General features: G+C 40.9%; 1 protein-coding gene across 1 annotated transcript; it reads right to left on the reverse strand.

The window, feature by feature from the left end:
• Positions 1 to 4,644: 4,644 nt before the first annotated feature.
• LOC101442686 (olfactory receptor 4P4-like) lies at positions 4,645 to 14,513 on the reverse strand. The gene is made up of 3 exons (XM_004483929.3): positions 13,613 to 14,513; positions 6,771 to 6,928; positions 4,645 to 4,767 (listed from the first exon to the last, which is right to left on the reverse strand). Exons 1-3 carry the CDS (start codon positions 14,511 to 14,513, stop codon positions 4,645 to 4,647), a joined length of 1,182 nt encoding a protein of 393 aa, XP_004483986.2.
• Between the last annotated feature and the right edge of the window lie 10,118 nt (positions 14,514 to 24,631).

Consider the following 24,631-nt stretch of genomic DNA (forward strand, 5'->3'; position numbering starts at 1 on the left):
TATTCCACTATGCGGTCACCCCTCGGGTTGAAGTGTGGTTTGCTGGCCTGGCGGGGGAGCAGCCGCGGTAGGCCTAATTCCACTGCCCCCATAATAGGGTGGTTGGTCGGGCCCACCGCCACCCCTGAAGGAAGATCGGCATGGGCGCAGAGTGCCCTCGGGTCTCCCCTTCTCGGCAGCCATGCTTCCACAGCCGCCCCTCCTCCCGGATGGCGCCACACGATGCCTGTGGGGCGGCACCCTTCTTCTTTCTCCCTGCACAGGTGCAGGGCGGAAAATTCCAGTCTGCCCTTTTCCCTCCCCCCGACAGCAGCAACAGCCAGGCGTGGGCGGGAAACTCAAGTCTGCCCTCCACCCCAGCAACAGCAGCCACCAATCCCTAAACCCTGCCCCTTCCCCCAGCAACAGCGACAGCCAATCCCTAACCACCACCCCTCCCCCATCCAGTACCTCCCACTGACCTTTCTCCGGCAACCAATCAGAACAGGGCATGGCTTCGACCAATCAGCCTTCCCCAGCCCCTATAAAACTGTTGCCTCTCCCTCAATAAAGTTGGACTTGCGTGTTTACCTTGTCTCTGCGGTAGTTCTTCTGCTGTGCGCCCTCCAGTCCTGAGAGCCCCCGACAAGGGCCTGGCCTCCCTTGTCCCCAGTTCATCGCCGGCTTCGCCGGGCGATCCCGTCAGCCGAACCGCGCAACCCCTGTGAGACCGATCCCTCGTCTGCTGCCGGACCGACCCCTCGTCCCAAGCGGGACCGATCCCTCGTCCCAAGCGGGACCGACCCCTTGTCCTGAGCTGGACCGACCCCTTGTCTGCAGCCAGACCCCACCTCTACCGACCAAGCAAGCCACCGCAGCTGGCGCCCAATGTGGGGCAAAGCAACCCCACCACAGCCTCACTCCATAACCTGGCGGCCCCCCCCCCTTCTCACCGTGGGACTTCTCTCGTGCAACATTGCTGCTACCTGAGCCTTGGCTACCTCATATGATCCACGGCAGTCTGGGAGAATCGCTGGATGGCTTTCTCCTTCCATGTCGGGGGCTTATACCAACCCAGTATGATTAAGAGGAGCCATGGATTTCTCGGGAGCGCGCGCTTGCACGTCTGAAGTAACCCTACCACAGCCCTACGCCCTCCTCTCTTCTCACCCCTATCTTTTCGCTCTGCATTGCTGCTCCTGAACCTTGGTGACCTCATATGATCCACGGCGGTCTGGGAGATTTGCTGGATGGCTTTCTCCTTCCATGTCGGGGGCTTATACCAACCCACTATGATTAAGAGGCGCCAATAAAACTCTCAGGAGTGCGTACCTGAGCACCTCCACCCCTACCTTCACCTCTGCCTCCTCCCCTCTGTGCTTGCTCCCCTTTGCCTTGCTCCACTGCTCATCGTTCTGCCTTCCCCTCGTCGGGGCCTTCCTTTGGCCTGCGACCACCATCAGAGTCCCATCGGCTCCGACCCCTCGTTTCACCGCGCACCTCGGCTCCCATCGCCGTGCTCTCAAGGTAAGGGCCCCTTTTCTTATCGGCTCCAAAAGGCCATTACAATGGGTAACATCCTATCTGCCAAGCAAGCCCCGCAAGTTTGGGCCCTCGCCGGTCTCCTAGACACTCACCGGTGTAAGATCTCTTTGAAACAGCTCCAAGTATATTGGGACCTTCTTCTCCCCTTTAATCCGTGGCTTACCACGTGTTAGCTTTGGGACCTGGACACCTATACTCGCCTTATAGATAGGGTCACTTCTGCTGTGGAGCAGGAAGGTAAAAGATTCCCTCCTGGCTTATTACCGGCACTTTTTACCATCTGCTCCTGCCTTCAAGGAGCCCCTACCATCGACTCCCCCCGGCGAAGCCACCGCCGCCGCCATGATTGTCAGGACGGCGACTTTAACAGGGACCCTGATTGGAATTCTGATACTGACTCCGATTCCAACTCTGAGTCGCTTGTTGAGCGCCTTAATAATGCGCTCGAAAATTGTCCCCCTAAACAGTGTAATCTAGCAGTGCCGAGTGCCGGTGAAGATGGCGAACTTCCGCCTTCTTCCTCGCTCGAAAATGGGAGGCACTCTCAAGATGGCGGACTTCCGCCTTCTTCCTCGCTCGTAAAGGGGAGGTCCCTTTGCCCCTCCCTCCCCCCGACGACTTCTTGCCTGGGCGGGCCAGAAGCTCCCTCCCCGCCATTTTGTAGCACCGCTGGGGACGGCCCGCAGCCATTTTGTAACACCACATGGGCAATAGCTCCTCTTGCGCCCTCCGCGCCAGCGGCCCCCCCGGCTCTGCCTCCCCCTGGCAGCCCCCTCCATCCAATCCGTGGCAAGCTGCCGCACGCGCGGCCCCCTCTAGCCTATTTTTGGACCCGTATTCCTCCCCCAATGGGGCACCTCCGCCTACCTCCCTGCCGCCTCCTACCACCTGCTTTCCTCTTAACGTAACTCCCACCCCTCAGCGCCCCTTTCCGTGGTACCCACATGATGCGGAAAGTGTTAAACAGCTCCGCAAGGCCGTTAAGGAGGACGGGTTAGGCAGCCCTTATGCTCAGCATTTGTTAGAGGAGATGTCCACCCTTCTGTGCATCCCCCTTGATTGGCTCCAACTGGCCTGTGCCATCCTCATGCCTGGCCAGTTTATAAATTGGCGCGCCCATTTTCATGCCGAGGCTGAAAAGCAGGTTGCGGCCAACGTCGCAATGGGTGTTAATCACCCACCAGAAGCCTTCACCGGCACCGGTCAGTTTAGCCAGGCTGCGGCCTACTACCGTGCTCCGGCTGGCTTCTGGCTTCAGATTCGTGAGGTCGCCCTACGGGCCTTTCGCGCCTGCACTGCCAGTAGTGCTGACAAGTTCACTAAGCTCACACAGACCAAGGATGAGGACTTTTCTACCTATGTTTCCAGAGTCCTCCGGGCGTGTGAGCGCAGGGTCCACGATGAACAGGCTCAGCGCGCCCTCGCCCATGAAATTATCCTTGAAGGGGCCAGCCCCATTTGTTGACAGGCGATCGCTCCCGTGAGAGAAAAGTTGATAGATGATTGGGTAATTGCCTGTAACGGCCTTGACCAACAGGCTGCTTCTTTCACCAAGGCTGTCACGACAGCCATGGTACTTAACTCCTCTTGTTTCAAATGTGGCAAGCCAGGACATTTCGCCCGTGAATGCCTGGCAGTCTCTGCACCGCCGGACCCTCCTGTTCCTCCCCTCCCACCGCCCCGACGGGGCCCTTCTACCCCCTGCCCCCGCTGCAGCCGGGGGTACCATTGGGCTCGCTACTGCCGTATGCAGCCTCCCCTGCAGCGGCAGCAGCCATCTTTAAACTCCAGGAGGGGCAGGCCTCAGCCCCACCCCAAAGAGGCTCCCCGTCCCAACCTTCCAAAGCCCTGATGTGGACAGTCCCCATCACGTCCACCAGGCCTACCATGAGGTTTAAGATTCACCACCGCTGGTATTCTGGGACCCTCGACTCGGGTGCAGAGGTCTCTTGTTTCCCTGCTCATTTCGCCGCCCAGTGGTCTGTTCAAGAAGGCCCTTCCGTCAAAGGGGCCACTGGCTCCTCTACCTCCCTTCGCGCCAGTCACCCTATTGCCTGGGAGGACGGTGAGGGACGTGTGGGCACATTCTGGCCCCTCTTCCTTAGCACCCTTGATACTATACTTTGGGGGCGAGATGTCCTGGAGGAGTGCGGTGTTCAGTTAACCACTCAGCCCCCCCAATAGTTTGCGCCACTGCTCAATTAACACCTCCCACACCCACTCCTCTGCAGTGGGATACAGAGGAGCCTATTTGGGTGGAGCAGTGGCCCTTGCCATCCCACAAACTCCAAGCTCTTCGTGAGTTGGTTCGAGAGCAGCTTGAAGCTGGACATATAGAACCGTCCACAAGTCCCTACAATTCGCCCGTTTTTATCATTAAAAAGAAGGCCACTGGCAAATACCGCCTCCTACATGATTTGAGGGAGATTAATAAGCATATCCTCCCCATGGGAACTCCCCAACCGGGACTCCCTCACCCAGTGGCCATTCCTAAACACTTTTTTGTGGACACTCTAGATATTAAGGACTGCTTTTTTTCCATTCCGCTTCACCAAAAGGACCGCCTGCGCTTTGCCTTTACCATTCCTGTCCCCAACCACCGAGGGGCAGCCGATAGGTATCAGTGGAAAGTCCTTCCACAAGGCATGCACAATAGCCCGGCCATCTGCCAGCTGTATGTGAACGCAGCAGTCGCCCCCTTGCGAGATCTGGGCTACCTCATTCACTATATGGATGATGTCCTGGTTGCATGTGAGACCCATGAGAAGCTGCAGTATGTCCTCTCTCAACTTCAGCATAATCTGTCCGCCATTGGCTTAACAATCCAGAAGGACAAGGTCAAATTTGAACCCGCCTTAACCTTCCTGGGGTTCCATATCTCCCAGCATGTAACCCCAATGGCTGTGCGACTAAATGTGCCAGACCGAGTCACCCTCACAGAGCTCCAGCAGCTCTGTGGGAATATCAATTGGGTCCATCCCGCTCTGTCTGTTGCCACGGCACAGCTCCAGCCATTATTTGCTCTCTTACAAACCAGCCATAAACCCCCCTCTGCCGTGTCCGCAAAGATAACCATTACACCAGAGGCTTGAGCCGCCATTGCTGCTGTAGATAAGGCCCTTAATAATTGCTCCCTCCAGCAGTTCGATCCCCAGCAGCCTCTTCAGGTGTTGGTCCTCCCCACCAAGGGAACGCCCACCGGAGTTCTTTGGCAGGACGGGCCCCTCCTCTGGCTCCATCCTTCTAAAAGCAAGATGCAGAAGATCTGCCCTGCAGTAAGACTATGGATCGCTCTCGCAGCCGATTTAGTGCAGCTGTCCATCCATACATTTGAAACTCAGCCTGCTGTAATTGTTTGGCCGCTTAATGCGAAAGAAACCACCTCCCTCATTAGGGATAATGAGCAAATGCAAGTACTGTGTGAGGGATTTTCAGGCGATTTCAATTGCCATTTCCCTAGTCACCGCCTACTCCAAGGCGTGTCCCAACTCCCCTTCCGAAGTCCTTTTTTCCCCTTCCTGTCTTCCTCCCCCTTTCTGAGGTCTGTCACTATTTTCACAGATGCGTCTAGAACTAAGTACTCCATGGTCGTGTACCTGGACGGAGTCGCAGAGCCGAAAGTCTTTACACATCTTAACCTACACTCCGTCCAGAAGGGAGAGCTTTTGGCTATTGTAGAAGCGTTTCGCGCCTTCCCCTGTGAACCTGTTAACATCTTTACAGATAGCCTCTATTCTCTGCAAGTCTGCAGGGTCTTGGAATTAGCTACATTCTTCCCGACCTCCTCTCCTATTGATGAGGCACTGGATGCCCTTAAGACCCTTCTTGAAAAACGCATGGCACCCTGGTATATTGCTCATATCCGGAGCCACTCCGGGTTGCCTGGCCCCCTAGCGGCAGGCAACGACACCGTGGATCAGACGGTCTCCACCCTTGCCCTTGATACGGTCGGAGATGCTATCAATCAGGCTAAGTCCTTACATTTGAGGTTTCACTTTTCTGCCGCCTCACTCCACCACCTTTTGCCTGAGTTGCCAATTGAGACTTGTAAGCACCTAGTGCGGACATGCAAAACCTGTGCCCCCTTCCTGCCTCTGGGGCCTCTGCAACCGCAGGGGGTGAATCCCCGTGGCCTTAGGCCTAATTCCAGGTGGCAGATGGATGTCACGCATGTCCCGTCCTTTGGACACCTTAAGTTCTTGCATGTTATAATTGACACCTTCTCCCGCATGTGCTATGCAGTCCCCTTGTCTGGGGAGACTGCTAAGCACTGCATTAAGGCTCTTCGGCAAGGGATTCTCTTCATGGGAGTCCCCTGGGACCTAAAGACGGATAACGGCCCTGCTTATCGCAGTGAGTCCTTTGCGAGGTTCCTTCAGCTCTACCAAATCGCCCACCATTTTGGTATCCCATATAACCCGCAAGGACAGGCCATTGTGGAGAGCTCCCATCGCCGTCTGAAACAACAAATTGAAAAACAGAGGGAAATCCTCCCTCACACTCCTCCCGGAGACATCATCACCGCTGTCCTAATCCATCTAAATCTCTTGACCTTTGATAAGGATGGTCTCTCGGCAGTCCATAGGCATTGGGGCCCCTTGTACCGCCCCACACAGGCCCCCCTGGTCCTTTGGAAGGACCCTCAAACAGGTCAGTGGCATGGCCCGTGCCCCCTTCTTACCCAGGGCCGAGGTTTTGCTTGTGTCTTCCCGCAGGATGCCGCTCAGCCAATCTGGGTCCCTGGGAGATACGTCAAACCCGCCACCTCAGCAGCGGATGTCCCGCAGGGAATGGTGCCAGATGCGAGTGATCCAGCACCGACTGAGCCAGCTCACCCTCCACCCTGAGAGGCAACCATCCAACCCTGAAGTCCGTTCGCTGCTCGCACTCTACCGTCAGTGCAGATGCCGCAACACTCGCCATGCTGCCGAGCCAATTAACATAGTCTCTCTCCTTCTCCTTATGCTCTCCCTCGCCACCTCTGGCCAAGCTAACCCCTCTCACCAGCCCCGCTAAACGGCCTGCAACCCGCTTTCCCCGGCCCGTGGCTTGCGGAGCTTCCTCCTGTCTCGACCTCACTCCTCTTCTCAGCCATCCAAAGCGTCCTTTCTCGTCCCCTGCCCCCCTCCTTTTTTTTGCCTGAACCCCCACTGCGTTGCAGATTGGGCTGCCTCATGTCAGCCCGCCCCATTAACATCGGCCTCTCTCGCGCCTGTGGAGACCTTGGCCTTCTTGTCCTCACCTACGTCTCCACCACTCCCGACGCTGCCACCACCACCGTCGATGGTGCCCTGATGCGACTTGTCCTCACTGCTGCGATCCTCCAGACCATCACACAGTCGGCCTCTGCCGCTCTTCGCTGCCAAGGAGAGATCAACTACCTGTAGTGCGCTGTCATTCTGGACTTTTAACAGCAGATGGACTTTATACCGCCGAGATCAACCAGAATTGGACACTGGCCACCCTTGCTTGCAACGGCAAGATACCGCCCCCCTAATTGTACATTTATATCCCCATCATACTCATCTCCCTCTTCAGCCCCGCTTCCCTCATTGCTTACTGCCTCTTGGGCCTCCGCTACTTGTTGCTGCTGCCATCCTGGCCCTTATTTGAAAAGAAGGGGGAAATGCGGTCACCCCTCAGGCTGAAGTGTGGTTTGCTGGCCTGGCGGGGGAGCGGCCATGGTAGGCCTAATGCCACTGCCCCCATAATAGGGTGGTTGGTCGGGCCCACCGCCACCCCTGAAGGATCTCGGCATGGGTGCAGAGTGCCCTCGGGTCTCCCCTTCTTGGCAGCCATGCTTCTGTGGCCACCCCTCCTCCCGGATGGCGCCACATGATGCCTGTGGGGCGGCACCCTTCTTCTTCTTTCTCCCTGCGCAGGCGTGGGCGGGAAACTCAAGTCTGCCCTCCACCCCAGCAACAGCAGCCACCAATCCCTAAACCCTGCCCCTTCCCCCAGCAACAGCGACAGCCAATCCCTAACCACCACCCCTCCCCCATCCAGTACCGCCCACTGACCTTTCTCCGGCAACCAATCAGAACAGGGCATGGCTTCGACCAATCAGCCTTCCCCAGCCCCTATAAAACTGTTGCCTCTCCCTCAATAAAGTTGGACTTGCATGTTTACCTTGTCTCCGCGGTAGTTCTGCCATGCGCCCTCCAGTCCTGAGAGCCCCCAACAAGGGCCTGGCCTCCCTTGTCCCCAGTTCATCACCTGCTTCTCCGGGCGACCCCTTCGTTGCCGGCTTCGCTGGGCGACCCCGTCAGCCGAACCGCGCAACCCCTGTGAGACCGATCCCTCGTCTGCTGCCCGACCGACCCCTCGTCCCAAGCGGGACCGATCCCTCATCCCAAGCGGGACCGACCCCTCATCCTGAGCTGGACCAACCCCTCGTCCACAGCCAGACCCCACCACTACTGACCGAGCAAGCCGCCGCACCACTATACTTTAAGAAATACACAATACTGGAGAATGTTTTAAATGCCTCTAATTGATTGATAATGATTTTCTTTCAGTTCTGATATATAAAGAGATTGAAAATCATCACTTTCACCCTCCCAAAAGAAAATAAAGCTGAAAAACTGAATATCAAATTATCTTAGATCCTTCAGAGAGTTGAGATGACAGAATTAAGAGAGAGGCAGATAAAAAGAATCACAGTTTATCTGAAGGAGAATCCACAGCTGGAATCAACCCTGAGAAGGAAAACTAAAGGGTAACTGATGAAATACTGCAGTCCAAGCCTGGGCTAGCTGGAAGACAAAATTTCCAGACCAAACCTAGGGGCACACATGTACAGGAGACTTAACCTCCAGGAGCCCCATCTGATTCCCACTGTCAGTTTCAGAGAAAAAATCCCCTTGTGTTTCCAGCAGGAGAAGGGAAAAGTGATCATTTTGAAATAAAACCAGAACAGTCTGTTCTCATTAACAAATGCCTGTTTTCAAGGGAAACTCTTTAACACAGCCTGAGCAGATAGTTTTTCCAGAGCCTAATCTACTTGGTGTAGAAAAATACCAAATTTCAGTACTTTCTAGCCTTCCATTCTTGCCTAAGGAGTGTAAAAATTGTATGAGATTTCTGTCACTCCACGTTTTCAAGAACACTTTCCATGGCAATCTTTAATTTTAGACTTTCATTGGCAAGAAGTGATATCATTTGTATTTTACATAATGACTAGTTATGTCTAGCAACTTTTCATATATTATTTGCAATATATATATGCTAAAGGAATTTGTTCATGTTTTATTGTGTTGTGCAATTTTTTCTTATTAATGAAATATTTATAATCTCAATAATATTTCTTTACTAATAATGTTTTTCAAGTGTTTTTTCTCATGCATAAATTCTTTAATCAGTATATTTGTAACCTCATTCTTACAGCAAACATTACTTTACTGAAATCCATCTATGGTGCCTTATCATTTCTGGATAATAAAACTTAGTTGTATCTAACAATAATTCCAAGGATGTGAAGATTTTCTTCTATGATTCATTCTAATATTTTGTGTTTTTATATTTTGTGTAGACTCCTATGATCCATTTTGTATTAATGTGTGTATAATATGTGAGGTACAGATTGAGATTCATTTTCCATTTTTACCAATGTGCAATTGTTCCACCAATATTGGTTGAAACGATTTTTCTTTCCCCGCAGAAACGCCAACATTCCTTTGTTTAGGTATATATACGTGGCATATATATGTGGAAATATTTCTGGTCTGTTCATGCTGCTTTATTGTTCTACTTGTCTATCTTTATGAAAGTACCGTGTAGATGTGATTACTGTAGCTTTATAATGCCTTGAATTCAGGAAGTGTAATTTCTCCAAATTTGTTCTTTTGTATATTTGTGTGGACTAATCCCGATGATCTGCATTTCCATTTAAACATTAGAATTAGGTTTTTAAAAATTTTTTTAAAGGCCATTTTGGAATCTTTGGGATGATAGCATTGAATCTAGGGCTTAAATGTTTGTTTGTACAAAGGTATTTTTAAAAATTTTAATTGCCTCATTTACAAATATAGAATGTAGCTCCATTAAGCATGGTATTCTTTAATTCTCCTTTATAAAGTCATGTAGTTCTCAGTACAGACACCTTGCACATGTTTTATCATATTTCCATTAACTAATATTAGATATTTATTTTAATGTATTTAGTATTTTATGCTTTTATATAATTTTTAAAAAATTTAATTTCTGATTATTTGTTAAAAGTGTATAATCTTTTTAATCAGTTTTTAATATTTTAATAGGTTTTTTAAAATTGATTTTGTAAAAATATTACATTAAAAAATATGAGGTCCCATTCGACCCCACCACCCCCACCGCACCCCTCCCCCCCGCCCCCAGCAACACTCACTCCCATCATCATGGCACATCCATTGCATTTGGTAAGTACATCTCTGGGTATCTCTGCACCTCATGGTCATTGGTCCACATCATGGCCCATACTCTCCCCCATTCCATCCAGTGAGCCCTGGGAGGATTTACAATGTCCGGTGATTGCCCCTGAAGCACCATCCAGGGCAACTCCAAGTCCCAAAGTCGCCTCCACATCTCATCTCTTCCTGCCATTCCCCATACCCATCAGCCACCATGTTGATCTCAAATCCCCCAAAACCTGCTAATCTCACTGATTTTAAAAACCATTATCATCCAGAATGGATAGGAGAAGTAAAACCCTCTGTATTTACTGGTGATATTATTTCTAAAAAATAAATCTGACATAATATACAGAAAAACATTATATTTTATGGTATCAGAAAATTGTTGGCTTAATAGAATGAGTAAGTTAAATTCCCTTTTGTTCCTTTTCCTAGAACTTTTTGTGTAGAATTGGTATTATTTTTGTTTTAGTATTTGATAGAATTCACAAATGCAGCTATGGAGACTTGAAGATTCCTTGTTGAAAGATTTGAAAGAACACATCCAAATTCTTTAAAAGACATAGTACTATTGAAATTGTCTGTTATTTATTTTTAATGTGCTTTGTACTTTATATCGAATTTCCAATTTTAAGTTGTTGAATTGATTGTTATTAATATACTTATAGTACACCTTTATTTTCCTTTTAAAATCTGTACAATGTGTAATAATATCACTGTGGTCATTAAGAAAGAAAATGTTTGGTAATCAGTGCTCTACATGACCTAGGTATCAAGATACATGAAAATAAAAGCTAATTAAATCCAAACCTTAAAGAGATAAAGATATAATAAAAATAAAGAACTCAAAGACAGAAGTAGCAGTAATAAATACAGCATGTTAACAAAGCCAAAAGTTAGTTCTATGACAGGATTAATAAAAGTCAGAAGCTGTTAGCATGATAATCATAAGAAAAGAGAAAAAACACAAATTACTAATATGATTGAACTCTTTTTCTTTCTTTTTTTTAAGTACCAGGGTTGGAGATTGAACCCAGGACATTGTATGTGGGAAGCCTTTGCTCAACCACTGTGCTATACCGGTTCCTGTGAGTTGATTTTGTTTGTTTGCTAATTTGTTTGTTTTTGTATTAAGGAGATATCAAGAATTGAGCCCTGAACTTCATGTATGGGATGCAGTGGCTCAACAATTTGCACTACATCCACTCCCAGCTGAAACTCTTATATGTTGCTTTTAGTAGTGTAAAATTACAAAAATACCTTGAAATATTCTTTGAGGACATCTACTAAATCTGACATAAAGTATGCTCTTCTACCTCTAGGTAGATAGAACTCTTCTAGGTATTTATTTACAATACTATCAATTTTCCTGTCTATTAGTAATATATTATATATAAGAAGTAGTTAGAGGTTCATACCTGGTCTTAGGAGGGAAAATGGGTTTCATGTGCAAATCATCACATTTCAGCATGCCTGCTCTTCCTTACAATCAATTTAATCTCAAAGAGGGAAAAATAAACTACTCCTGGATTTAAACTGAAAGTATATACCACTTCAGAGTTAGAGAGCAAAAACCTTTCTGAACAGCAAGGGACTAGCCCTTCATCAAGAAATGTTAGCCCACCCATGCCATACACACACAGACACATTCAACATAAACACCTAGGCAAACTCACATATAAAGATATTTCTTTATTCATATTCATATCACAGGTTCCTTGGATAAGTAGTACATGAAATTAAACCAACTGTAATGATGAATAACCAAATAATCAGAGCTAATGTCCTTTGAAACAAAGGTAAAATATTAAAAAAGGAGATCCTGGAATTAAAGGCAAACATTACTACCTCTTTGTTATTTCTTGGATCTCCCAATAATGGTGAGGCAGGAGAAACTCAATCAAGAAAGGAGAGTGTGGAGAAATAAACATTCTATTGAGAAATGACAAATACCTGGCAGCAAGGAGAAAAGTCTGGAGAAATGGGAACCAAGGAACAGAGAGAGATTGGTTTATATGTTCTTGTTCTTAAATGAGGGGGTCAACATTAATTGGAAAAGTACTATTACCTTGATGTAGAAAATAAATAACTAAAAAGATATTGTGGAGGGTGATAGTCTGCTAGATTTCATTCCTTCTTTGATTTTCACTTGGTGATATATGTTGAAGTGTTTGTTTTTTTAGATGTCACTTATTTCATTATTAATGGATTATTGTTATTGCCATAGGAAATGTTCAAACATGAGAAAGGTTATAAACTCAAATAAAAGAGAAACTGTTACATTTGAACACTGGATAGAATTTTTTTTTACTGGAAGATACATGTTGTTACACCATGAGTTTATTAAATAAGAAGATTTTATTTTTCTCAGTCTTAAATAATGAAATACAAACAGTATGATAATAAAATTTTCATGATCTAATCCTTTCCCTCAAACCTTTAGACTTTGACATACTGTTATTGATGATTTTCCAAAGACAAGTGAAAACTGGCAATAGATTTGTTCCGTTTTTAGTAACATGCCAAAATAATAATTTGCAAATTCTGTTTAACTATAAGAGTCATACTTAAATTTATCTCCATCATTATTAATCCTTTTATTCATCCTCCTTTGTGCATTACCTCCAGAATGAGTGTAACTTCTGTACTGCATATACATATTCTGAATTACCTTCTATATTTTAATTACTTGTCCTTTCATACAATCCTCTAATCTATTCCCATCTCCCTTCATATAAATGTTCAGTTTCCTAAGAGATAATTTTTAGGAATGGCATTTTATCAAATTTTCTTCTGTTTTCTTCAGGAAATATTTCCCTGAAGTCGTCTTTATGGATATTTAAAAGATTATTTGCTTTATGTATTGTATCACACTGTTTTTGCTTTCAGATTTCTTTGTTATTAGAACATATATCTTTCTTTTGCTTATTTTGTTTTCATATTGACATAAAATTTCTTTGTTTCTGGAACTAATTACTATCCACTTACTTACCAATTTTAGGGCAGTAGGGTGAGTCAACACTTGCATTATATAATTTAAGTCCTTAAAGTATATGGGAATTAATTTTCAATTCTGGTCAACAGGTGGCACCAGGAATTGTATAATCAGCCTTCTGAACTGTTGACTTTTAATCTTTCTTCCTAGTTATTTTTTTAATGGGAATTCAGGAATGTGAACTCCCAGGAAACATAGTAAGATAGATCATACTAGTTTCCTCATAGCACAATTCTAAAGACTTATAGAGGATACATGGATAAATAAAAAATAAGTATATATATACATATATATATAAATTTGAAATTATTGCTTAAACTATAGATTTAAATTCTCCATTACAACAGAATGTAGTAACATGTCACCATGTGGTCTTTCTAGCAACATGAACTTTTAAATAAAATATGCAGTAATTTTTTTTCCCTAAAATTCATTCCTCAGTATAACATTGCCTTAATTACTTGGACCTAGATGATTTCTTTGCAGTTATACTATCAACTCTATCTTAATACCTCACTAAATTAATTATGTTTACAAATCACTTTTGTGTGGTAGAATTAGTGATTCATGATTGCCTGACCTTTGAAGTCTTAGTAACCTTATCCATTATATCATGATAGTAATAAAATATTTAATCTCTGTGGTAGCTTCTATTTTTTGATTCCACATTAATTGTGTGCTTCCTTTGAAAATAACATTTGACACCACACCTTTCTCATGGCATTTTTCATCTCTGTATTTCTGAAAGTATAGATTAGGGGATTGAACATAGGTGCAATGATGGTGTAAAATAGTGCAAATATTTTATCCTCAGGGTACGTGGTAGGTGGTCTAAGGTAAATAAAGATTGAAGGCCCAAAAAACAAGACAACCACTGTGATATGAGACCCACAGGTAGACAGGGCTTTGCGAATTCCCTCAGCTGAATGATTTCTTAAATTGAATATTATAATGACATAAGAAACAAATAAGACAACAAAGGTTACCGAGGTGGCAATACCTGAATTGGCAACCACAAGGACACCTGTGATGTATGTATCAGTACAGGCAATTTTTAGCAGTGGGAATATATCACAGAAATAGTGATCAATTACATTTGGACCACAAAAGGGCAACTGCACTGTCATAGACAATTGAGGAAATGAATGGGCAGCCCCTCCCACCCAAGCAGCCAAAACTAGAAGATTGCATCTTGTCCTGCTCATGATAATCATGTAGTGTAGGGGTTTGCAGATGGCAACATAGCGATCAAAGGCCATGGCAGCAAGAATAAAGATCTCAATACTTCCAAAGAAGTGCATGGCAAAGACCTGAAACATGCAACTGCTGTAGGAGATGGTTTTTGTCCCTAATAACAAGTCACTGATCAGTTTGGGTGTAACACTAGAGGTATAGAAGATGTCCATAAAGGATAAATGGCTCAGAAAATAGTACATGGGTTGGTGAAAGAGGGCACTGCATGGAATGGAGACAAGGATCAGGAGGTTTCCTACCAAGATGGAAACATAACAGAATAAAAAGAGCACGAAGCAAAATATTTGTATGTCCTCATCATAAGAAAGTCCCAAAAGAATGAATTCTGAGACGTTACTGTGGCTTTCCATGTCTTTCAGTTTGGTATATTTTGCTGACTGTCTGAAAAGATAAAAAAACAAACATGAATCTGGGTAACAATGTAGAATATGATCACAATAATGTAAAATTTACTACAGCAATGTGTGGGCACTTAGAAAAATATTACCTTTACTTACAGAATCATGCTGCTTTTTCTTTTTAACATTTCATTTTACTAAAATATGTGGAATTATTTTATAATAAGCATAATTAAGTATTTTATAATATTTAACCATTAGAGATTATATTTCAAGTGTTTGGTCGGCCAGAATACATTTTATTCCTGTTAATTGTATTATTTGTCAAACAAAAAATGTTTAATTTACCTAATAAAAATAAAACTGCTTGTATATATTTAAATATAATGCTTTAGTCATAGAGTCAACTTTTCATCTTTCTGCCTGAAGTGGAAAACTTCCAAGAATCATTTGAAAGGGAATTAGAAAATACAAATACTATAAATATTTAAAGCACCCAGTTTAAAGTGATAAAATTATGTTTTTAATTTGCTAAGGTAATATGAGGCACAGAGTGTTTAGCAATTAAATGTAGTTAAATAATATTGAATAATCAAGGAATGGTCCATTGTCCTATATTTCATTTATTCTGATTGACACTGATTGCTTATTCTGATCGACACTGATTGCCTGTTAAGAAATAGTATATTATTTTCAAATACACATATTTATTCAAATACACAAATACACAATTATTTAAAATAAACTGATTAAAGATAACTGTGATATAAGTAGGTTGGTGAACAACTTACACAAGATCACTCCATGAATTCAAGTCCATAATTTTTCAGAATCTGTATGTTATACACTGTTGATATTGCAGGTAGGTATCTGATATTCAGTTTGGTGCTGTGTCTCATGCATAAGAGCAGAGCAGGAAAGGGGAAGGGTGCCATGGTGTGCAGAAGTGGGAGGAACTGCTGGGAAAGTCTCATCTCAATAGAAAAGATTATGGAATTCGACAGTTTACCAATTCTTCCAGTCAGTATTCTTGAATATTTATGTAAAACTCTAACTTGCAGCTAATTTGAATTAGAATTCTCAGATTCCAAATCATTTTGAAATAATTGTACTTCAGTTTTTTCCAAAATGTACATGCCTTAGGTCAAGATTATTGCTTGTTCTCTAGATCATGATAAATATTTAATTCAAAAAAGCACCTAAAACCTCATCCTGCATTCCAAGGGAACAGTTTACTGTAATCACTACTGTTAGCAGAGGTAAAGCAAATATGAACAGATTCAGTTGAGAAGAACGGATGTTATTAAAATGTACTTTTTATACCAAGTAGTTAGTGAGTAAATTTCCTATAAAAGAATTGAATCCAGGAATGATGGAAGTACAATATCTAAAATATCCACTGTGCAAGTGATAAAAACAAAGGCTCTTAATCTCTTTAAACCTCATTTTCCTGAATTATACAATTAAGAAATTATATAATTCAGAAATAAAAGGATTATTTGAAGCAATATGTACTATCCCAGTATCATACATGGTTCATACCCCACATCACCATTTTTTTTTACTTATTTCTTCTTTGATTGAGCAGTTTAACAACCACAGAAATTCTCCTGTAAATATATATAACTAACTCCAATAGAGAAACAAGTGGGACAAAAGAAAGCTCAGTCAAAGCTAAGGGTTTTCAAGTAAAATTCAATTTCTACAATTTATTAATGAAAAAAAAAACAGTATTTTAATGTTAGTTTATCTTAGGACTATTCCTAACACTAATTACTAGTCTGATTTTTGTACAATAGCCATAAAAATATAGTGAAATGTTTACTTTATTTCTTACATAGATTAAATAAACACTCAGCATTCTCATTTGTTTATGCTAAAGCATAATAAAAACTCATGTTCTTAATATTAAGTTACAGTGTCCATAATGAGTTCAAGTTTTCTACTAGAGGAATCAGGATGTGCCATGCTTTAAACTTACCTTAGTTGACACAGATGAATCTAGTCTATTTTAAGACGGCAGTTTGTTTGAAATGAAGGAAAATTTTATTACTGTAGATAGCAAACATAAATGACAATATTCCTGAAAATTTCATTAACTTTAATTCTACTCTTTTTACCCAGAATTCAGCTTATATATAATGCACCAAACCTTTTAATACTAATATAATTATATTATGGTTGAAGAGAAGTTATTGTCCTAAGAATAAAATTAGATGGAATAAATGTAAGTAACACATAACCACCCAAAAACATGCTTAGTGGGATTCCTCAAAACTAAAAGATCATGAGAGATTCACTGATCAAAGGCTGAGTGGCCTTCAGGTTAGATTTAGGCTGTATTAGGAAGTATTGCCCGTGAGATACTTATTTTGTGAATTCTTCTCCATTATCTTAATCTGAAGTAATAGAAAAATACAAACCCGTAACTCAAACAAAACTCAATGAAATCTCAAAAATATTTTCAAAATCTTAAAATGCCTTAGGAATTTTGACAAGTTTGCAAGGAGAGTGGATTTTAAGTATTCACTAAATCCATCAGGATTGCAAGGAAAAGTGGATCTTTTAGCCCACAGAAAAGTAAGCTGCCACTTTTGAATGCAGGTTTACCATCTTCACACTAGCTTAAAGTAAAATAAAGAAAAAAATTTGAAAGACCCACAAAAGACCCATGTATTTATATCCTCCGAGTCATCAATTTTGTGCTCAAAATAAATTTGGTCTAGTAGAGCAGAATATAAACTTCTGTGGCAATGGAAAAATTAATAGGTCTTTGAAAGCTCTTAGAAATTAGATTCCCACAGGCATTTCTACCGGAATATCAATGTCACTAGCTGCTGTCCATGGCAATGTACCTCCTGCCAAAAGGGATTTACTTTAAACTTTGACTTGACCTGGCTCAGGCACTGATTCTCTGGAGGCCCCATGATGTTTTGCTCAGACCCAGAGCAGTCCAGGGAACTGTATTGGTTCTATACTAGTCTAGCTTTCTTTTTTTTCTTTTTATTTCTCTCCCCTTCCTCCCCAAGTCCTCCCGTTGTCTGCTCTCTGTGTCCATTTGCTACATATTCTTCTTTGTCTGCTTCTGTTGTTGTCAGCGGCTCGGGAATCTGTTTTTTTTTTGTTGTTGCATCATCTTGTGTGTTGGCTCTCCGTGTGTGTGGCATCATTCCAGGGCAGGCTGCACTTTCTTTCGCACTGGGCGGTTCTCCTTACAGGGCGCACTCCTTGAGCATGGGGCTCCCCTTCATGGGGACACCCCTTTGTGGCAGGGCACTCCTTGTGCGCATAAGCACTGAGCATGGGCCAGCTCCACGCAGATCAAGGAGGCCCAGGGTTTGAACCGCGGACCTCCCATGTGGTAGACGGTCACCCTATGCACTGGGCCAAGTTCGTTTCCCCTACTCTAGCTTTCTGAACAATGGCGATTTCCTTTGTTGGTTGCAGATATACTCAGCCATAGATGCAATCAAACTACGAATGATGTATATCCATGAAATATCCTACAGTAACAATCACATCAGTGCTTCCTTGATCAAATAACTGGACACTGTAACCCAGTCAATTTAATACATGTACTTGACCATCAAACTCTATTTCAGCACTAATCCCTGGTTTCTGTATAATATCTGATTTTTTTTGCCATTGTCCACTTCTTTGAAAATAATCTCTTATTATATACTGTTATTCATGTATGACATTTGATCCTACTCTATGTTTGCTTTAAGACCCAGTCTGATATGTGCACTTAATATCACCTGAATATATATGAAGCAAAGTGGGATAAAGATTCATGGAAAACCAGATAAATTCACCTTCACAGTGCAATAATTAAAAACTCATTTTTCAATTACTGATAACTAAAACAGGCAAAAGTAAGTAATAAAAGATAAAACAAAACTATTAAAAATACATATAGACATATTCTGATATATATACAACTTCACATCCAACAATTGGTAATACATATTTTTGCATACAGAGATGGCTTATGTTTTAAAATAATTATTCGGGCATTATAACACCCTCAATAAATTTTAAGGAAGAGACAATTTTTCAGAACTATGCATTTAAAGTAGAAGTAAACAATAAAATAATTTTATGTATACTTGGAAATTAGATGTATATCCCACTAAATCTCTTCTTTAAGAAATAAACAACACTGGAAAATGCTTTAAATAGCTAAAATTGAGTGATAATGAACTTGTTTTGGTTCTGACATATAAACAGATTGAAAATCATCACTTCCACCTTTACAATAAGAAAATAATGGTGAAAAACTGAGTATCAAACAATCTTAGATCCTTCAGAGAGTTGAGATCACAGAGAATTGAGAGAAAGGCCTGTAAAAGAATTATACTTTATCTGAAGCAGAAATCACAACAGGAAACAGCCACATGAAGGAAAACTAAAGGATAATTGATGAAATCCTGCAGTTCAAGCATTGGCTAGCCTGGAAGAAAAATTTCCTGGAGGCCAAGGCTTAGGGACTCACATTTTCAGGAGATTTAACCTCTAGGAGCTCCATCTGATTCTCACTCTGAATTTCAGAGAAAAATCCCTTTGTGTTTCCAAAAGGAGAAGGGAAATGTGATCAGTCTGTTCTCATGAACAAATGCCTGCTTTCTAGGGAATCTCCTTTACTACAGCCCTAAGCAAGATTGCTTTTCTGTAGCCTAACTTACCTGTGGTAGAGAATTACCAACCTTCAGTACTCTCTAGCCTTTCTATATTGCCTAAGGGGTGAAAAAAGTTGCAAGAGTTTTCTGCTGTGCACATTTTGAGACCCACAAAATAATCAAAGACTACTGAATTTCCATCTTGGGAAGTCTTGCTACATTCTCTAATAGAGCAGCAAGAATTCCCACAGTACATGGCCAGTGCCTAAAGAAGGACAGACAATTAGGCTAGGTCCTTGATATTGATGGTTGTACTAGTGAACCTTTTTTTTGTGAAATTGAAACTTAGCCTAGTATTTTATATTGCCTAAGAGTTACCTCCTGAAAGTCTCCTTGTTGCTGAAATGTGGTCTTTCTCTAAGCCAAACTCAGCATATAAATGCACTACTTTCCCCCAGTGTGGGGTATGAGTCACAGGGATGAGGATCCCTGGCACCTAGAGATAATTTCCAAGTGCCAGCTTATGATACATTTGGAAAAAGACCTTGACAAAAAGTAAATAAAAATGAATTTTTATGGCTAAGACATGTTAAAATGAGTTGGGAGGTCATTCCAGAGGTTACGCTTATGCACATCTCAGCAGTATCTCTTTGACTGCCACAGTAAACAGTGCCTCAAATAGCGGGACTCCTGAAGATTCTAGAGCCATCTAGACACTATAGACATGGCAGACAATTTCAAGAATTCAGCACCCTGCCAATGGGCCTTATTTTGGAATATTTTCTCCTCAGTGTAACAGAGTTAGGCTCATTTACAGTTTCACTGCACATGATTTTCTTAGATTATTTGAACATATAATTAGCACAATACTCATTAAATACATGTTCCAGAAGCGTAAATCTTCAGTCTGTTCATATGCCAGTTGACCCCTGAATTTCAGCAAGAGTTGCAACCTCTACTGTCCAGTTCATTGTACTTGACCAGGACAACTAACAAAAGGATCATAACGGACAATGCCTATCAAAAATAACAGAGAGTATCTAAATCTGCAAGCAACACAGTACCATCCATCTGCCCCACTCATCAGAAACAGAATGTGCACCACCATCTCAAAATCCTCAAGATTGAGGAATGAAGAAACATAAGGGGAGAAATTCAACAATGAAATTAAGTAGATTTATGATTGTTCTAGCCAGTGAAGACTTTGCATCACTGATTTAAAGGCAGTGGCAACCATAGGTTCTGATGGAAGGGAGAGGGAAGAATAGCTGTAACATGGAGTACTTTGGGAATTTGGAATTGTCCAAGTGGAATTGCAAACATTGCAGTGATGGATACAGTCCATTGTACATTTTGTTAAAACCTATGAAATTGTGCAGGGCAAAGGGTACACTATAATATAAATTATAATCCATGGTTAGTAGCAATGCTTCTATATGTGTTTATCATTTGTAAAAAATATACCATCCTAATGAAAAAAGTTGTAAATGGGGTAAATTGTGAGAGGGGGCAGGAATGGGGTATCTGGGAATCCACTATATTTTTGATGTAACATTTATGTAATCTAAAGCTTCTTTAAAAATAAAAACTAACTCAAAAAAAGAACACCTTCTATGGTCAATCTTTAATTTAGCCATTCAAGTCAAGTGGCAAGAGCAAGAAGTAATACCATATACATTTACATAATGACTAATGATATCCAGTATTATTTGCAATGTATATTTCTTCCTTGATGAAATGTCTGTTGAAAAAAATTGTTTATTTTTATTGGGTTGTGTAATTTTTTCTTCTTAATTTAAGAAATATTTATAATCTCAATTGTAGTTCTTTAATAATAAGTTTATCAAATATATTTCCTTGTGTATAACTTTTTTAATCAATATATTTATATCCTCAAATTTACATCAACACATAACTTTGTTGAAATCAATTTATGGAACCTCATCTTTTATGGATCAATTTTTATGATATTTACATCATTATATAAAAATTTTTATATCTAACAACATTTCCAAGAATATAAGGACTTTCTTCTTTGTTTCATTCTTTATATTTTGTATTTATATTTTGTCTGGACACCTATGATCCATTTTGAATTAATATGTGTACAATACGTGAAGTACAAATCGAGATTCATTTTCCGCGTGCACAGATATCCAGTTGTTTCAGCCCCATTTGTTAAAAACATTATTCTTTTGCCATAGAATTATCTGCAACCCTTTGTTTAGATTTAGTTGACCATGTATATATATGACTCTGTTTTGGACTTTCTTTACTGTTCAATTTTCCTACTTGTCTGTCTTTATGGAAGTACCACATCCATTTGATTACTACAGCTTTATAAGATACCTTGAAATCAGGAAGTGTAATTTCCTCAAATTTATTTTCTTTTAAATTTGTGTAGATTAATCTGGATGTATGCATCTCCACATAAACATTAGAACTAAGTTTTAAAAGTATAAAACAATAGATTGTTTGGATTTCTTTGGGAGGGTAACATTGAATCTAGGGCTTAATTTTGTGGTTGTAAATAGGTGTTTTTAAAAATTTGAATTGCCTCATTTATGATACAGAATGTTGTTCCATTTATTATGGTATTCTTTTATTTTCCTTTTCAAAACCATGCAGTTCTCAATTTAGATGCCTTGCTCATGTTTTATCATATTTCATTAGCTATTATTAGGCATATTAAAATTAAAGTATTAAGTATTTTAAAGTTTTATAATATCATGTTTAAATTCAATTTCAATTATTTACTAAAAGTATAATCTTTGTGATCAATTTTTGTATATTGATTTCAAATCCCCAAAACCTGCTATATCACTGATTTTTTTAGAGCATCATCCAGATTGGATAAGAGAAGTACAACTATATGTAATTACTGATGATATGATTGTGTAAAAAGTAAATCTGAAATTATGCACAGAAAAGTCACGGTATTTTATGGCTATCAGAGAAAGTTTGGCCTAATAGAATGAGTTACTTTATAGTCTCTTTCGTTCCTGTTCCTGAAACTTTTTGTGTAGAATTGGTATGATTTCTGTATTAATTTTTGAGGGAATTCACAAATGTAGCTATATAGCCTTGAGTACTCCTTGTGGGAAGATTTGAAAGAACATACCAATTTCTTTAACAGATACAGGGCTATTGAAATTATTATTTACTTTTAATGTGCTTTGTAATTTATATCATTCAAGTGAATTTCCAATTCTAAGATGTTGAATTTACTGGCCTTAATGTATTTATAGTATGGCTTTATTTCTCTTTTAAAATCTGTACTATGTGTAATGATACCACCTTTGTCATTAAGAAATAAAATGTTTTTTTAATCAATGATCTAAGTGTCCTATTTATAAATATATATGAAAATAAAAGCTAATTAAATGCAAACCATATAGAGACAAGGATATAATAAAATTATACAGAATTCAATGACATAAATAACAGTAATAAATACAGAATAACAACAAAGCCAAAATTTGGTTCCATGAAAGGGTTAATAAAAGTCAGAAGACTTTAGTGTGATTAATCATAAGAAGAGAGAAAAAAACACACAAATTACCAAAATGATGGATCTCTTGTATGTTGCTCTTAGTAGTGTAAAATTGCAAAAATGCCTTGACATGAGAAAGGAAAATTACAGACCAATTTCTCTAATGAACCTAGACGCAAAAATACTTAACAAAATACTTGCTAATCGTATTCAACAACACATTAAACGTATTATACACCACGACCAAGTGGGATTCATCCCAGGTATGCAAGGATGGTTCAACATAAGAAAATCAATCAACGTAATACACCATATAAACAGATTGAAGGAAAAAAATCACATGATTATATCTATTGATGCAGAAAAAGCATTTGACAAAATACAGCACACTTTCTTGATAAAAACTCTCCAAAAGATTGGAATACAAGGAAATTTTTTGAACATGATAAAGAGTATATATGAAAAACCTAAAGCCAATATTGTTTACAATGGAGAAATCCTAGACTCCTTCCCTCTAAACTCAGGAACAAGACAAGGATGCCCACTGTCTCCACTCCTATTTAACATTGTCTTAGAAGTACTTGCTCGAGCACTGAGGCAAGACTCAGAAATAAAAGGCATTCAAATTGGAAAGGAAGAAGTCAAAATTTCATTATTTGCAGATGACATGATCCTATACATAGAAAACCCTGAGAGATCTACAACGAAGATTCTAGAACTCATAAATGAGTTTAGTAAAGTCGCAGGTTATAAGATCAATGCGCAAAAATCAGTAGCATTTCTGTACACCAATAATGAGCAAGATCAGGAGGAAATCAAGAAACAAATACCATTCACAATAGTAAATAAAAAAATCAAATACTTAGGAATAAATTTAACTAAAGAGGTAAAGAACTTATACACCGAGAACTATACAAGATTGTTCAAGGAAATCAAAGAAGACCTGAATAAATGGAAGACTATTCCTTGTTCATGGATAGGAAGACTGAACATTATTAAGATGTCTCTCCTACCAAAACTGATCTACACATTCAATGCAATCCCAATAAAAATCAATGCAGCCTTCTTCAAGGAACTAGAAAAACTAACTATGAAATTTATTTGGAAAGCAAAGAGACCCCGAATAGCCAAAGACATACTGAAAAAGAAAAACGAAATTGGAGGAATCACACTACCTGACTTCAAAACATACTACAAAGCTACCGTGGTGAAAACAGCATGGTATTGGCATAAGGAGAGACACATAGACCAATGGAATCGAATTGAAAGCTCTGATATAGAACCTCACATATACAGCCACATAATATTCGATAAAGCCACCAAACCCTCTCAACTGGGAGAGAGTGGCCTATTCAACAAATGGTGTCTGGAGAACTGGATAGCCATATGTAGAAGAATGAAAGAGGATTACCATCTCACACCTTATACAAAGATCAACTCAAGATGGATCAAAGACCTAAATATAAGAGCCAAGACCATAAAAACCTTAGAAAGCAGTAGGGAAACATCTACAGGACCTTGTAATAGGAAATGGATTTATGAATATCTCACCAAAAGCACGAGCAGCAAAAGAACTAATAGATAAATGGGACTACCTCAAAATTAAAGCCTTCTGCACCTCAAAGGAGTTTGTCAAGAAAGTAAAAAGGGAGCCCACACAGTGGGAGAAAATATTTGGCAATCATATATCTGATAAGAAACTTATAACGTGCATATATAAAGAACTTCTATATCTTGAAAATAAAAAGATAAACAACCCATTTAAAAAATGGGAAAAAGACTTAAACAGACACTTCTCTGAAGAAGAAATACAAATGGCAAAAAAGCACATGAAAAAATGTTCCAAATCTCTAGCTATCAGGGAAATGCAAATCAAAACTACAATGAGATACCATCTTACACCCATAAGATTGGCAGCTATGAAAAAAACAGAAGAATACAAGTGCTGGAGAGGATGTGAAGAAAGGGGAACACTCATCCACTGCTGGTGGGAATGCAGAAGGATCCAACCATTCTGG

Source organism: Dasypus novemcinctus, chromosome 10 (assembly GCF_030445035.2).
Source record: "Dasypus novemcinctus isolate mDasNov1 chromosome 10, mDasNov1.1.hap2, whole genome shotgun sequence".
In the NCBI taxonomy this organism is placed as follows: Eukaryota; Metazoa; Chordata; class Mammalia; order Cingulata; family Dasypodidae; genus Dasypus; species Dasypus novemcinctus.

Excerpts from the sequence above, each read along its gene's own strand:
- LOC101442686 (XM_004483929.3), bottom strand. The coding sequence starts at position 14,513 with ATGGAAAGCCACAGTAACGTCTCAGAATTCATTCTTTTGGGACTTTCT. Across the intron at positions 6,929-13,612 it reads TGCCATGAGAAAGGTGTGGT|TCCAGAATGACAGCGCACTA; the intron begins GTCAAATGTTAT and ends TGCTGTTAAAAG. Across the intron at positions 4,768-6,770 it reads GCGTCGGGAGTGGTGGAGAC|AAGGATGGAGCCAGAGGAGG; the intron begins GTAGGTGAGGAC and ends TCTTGCTTTTAG.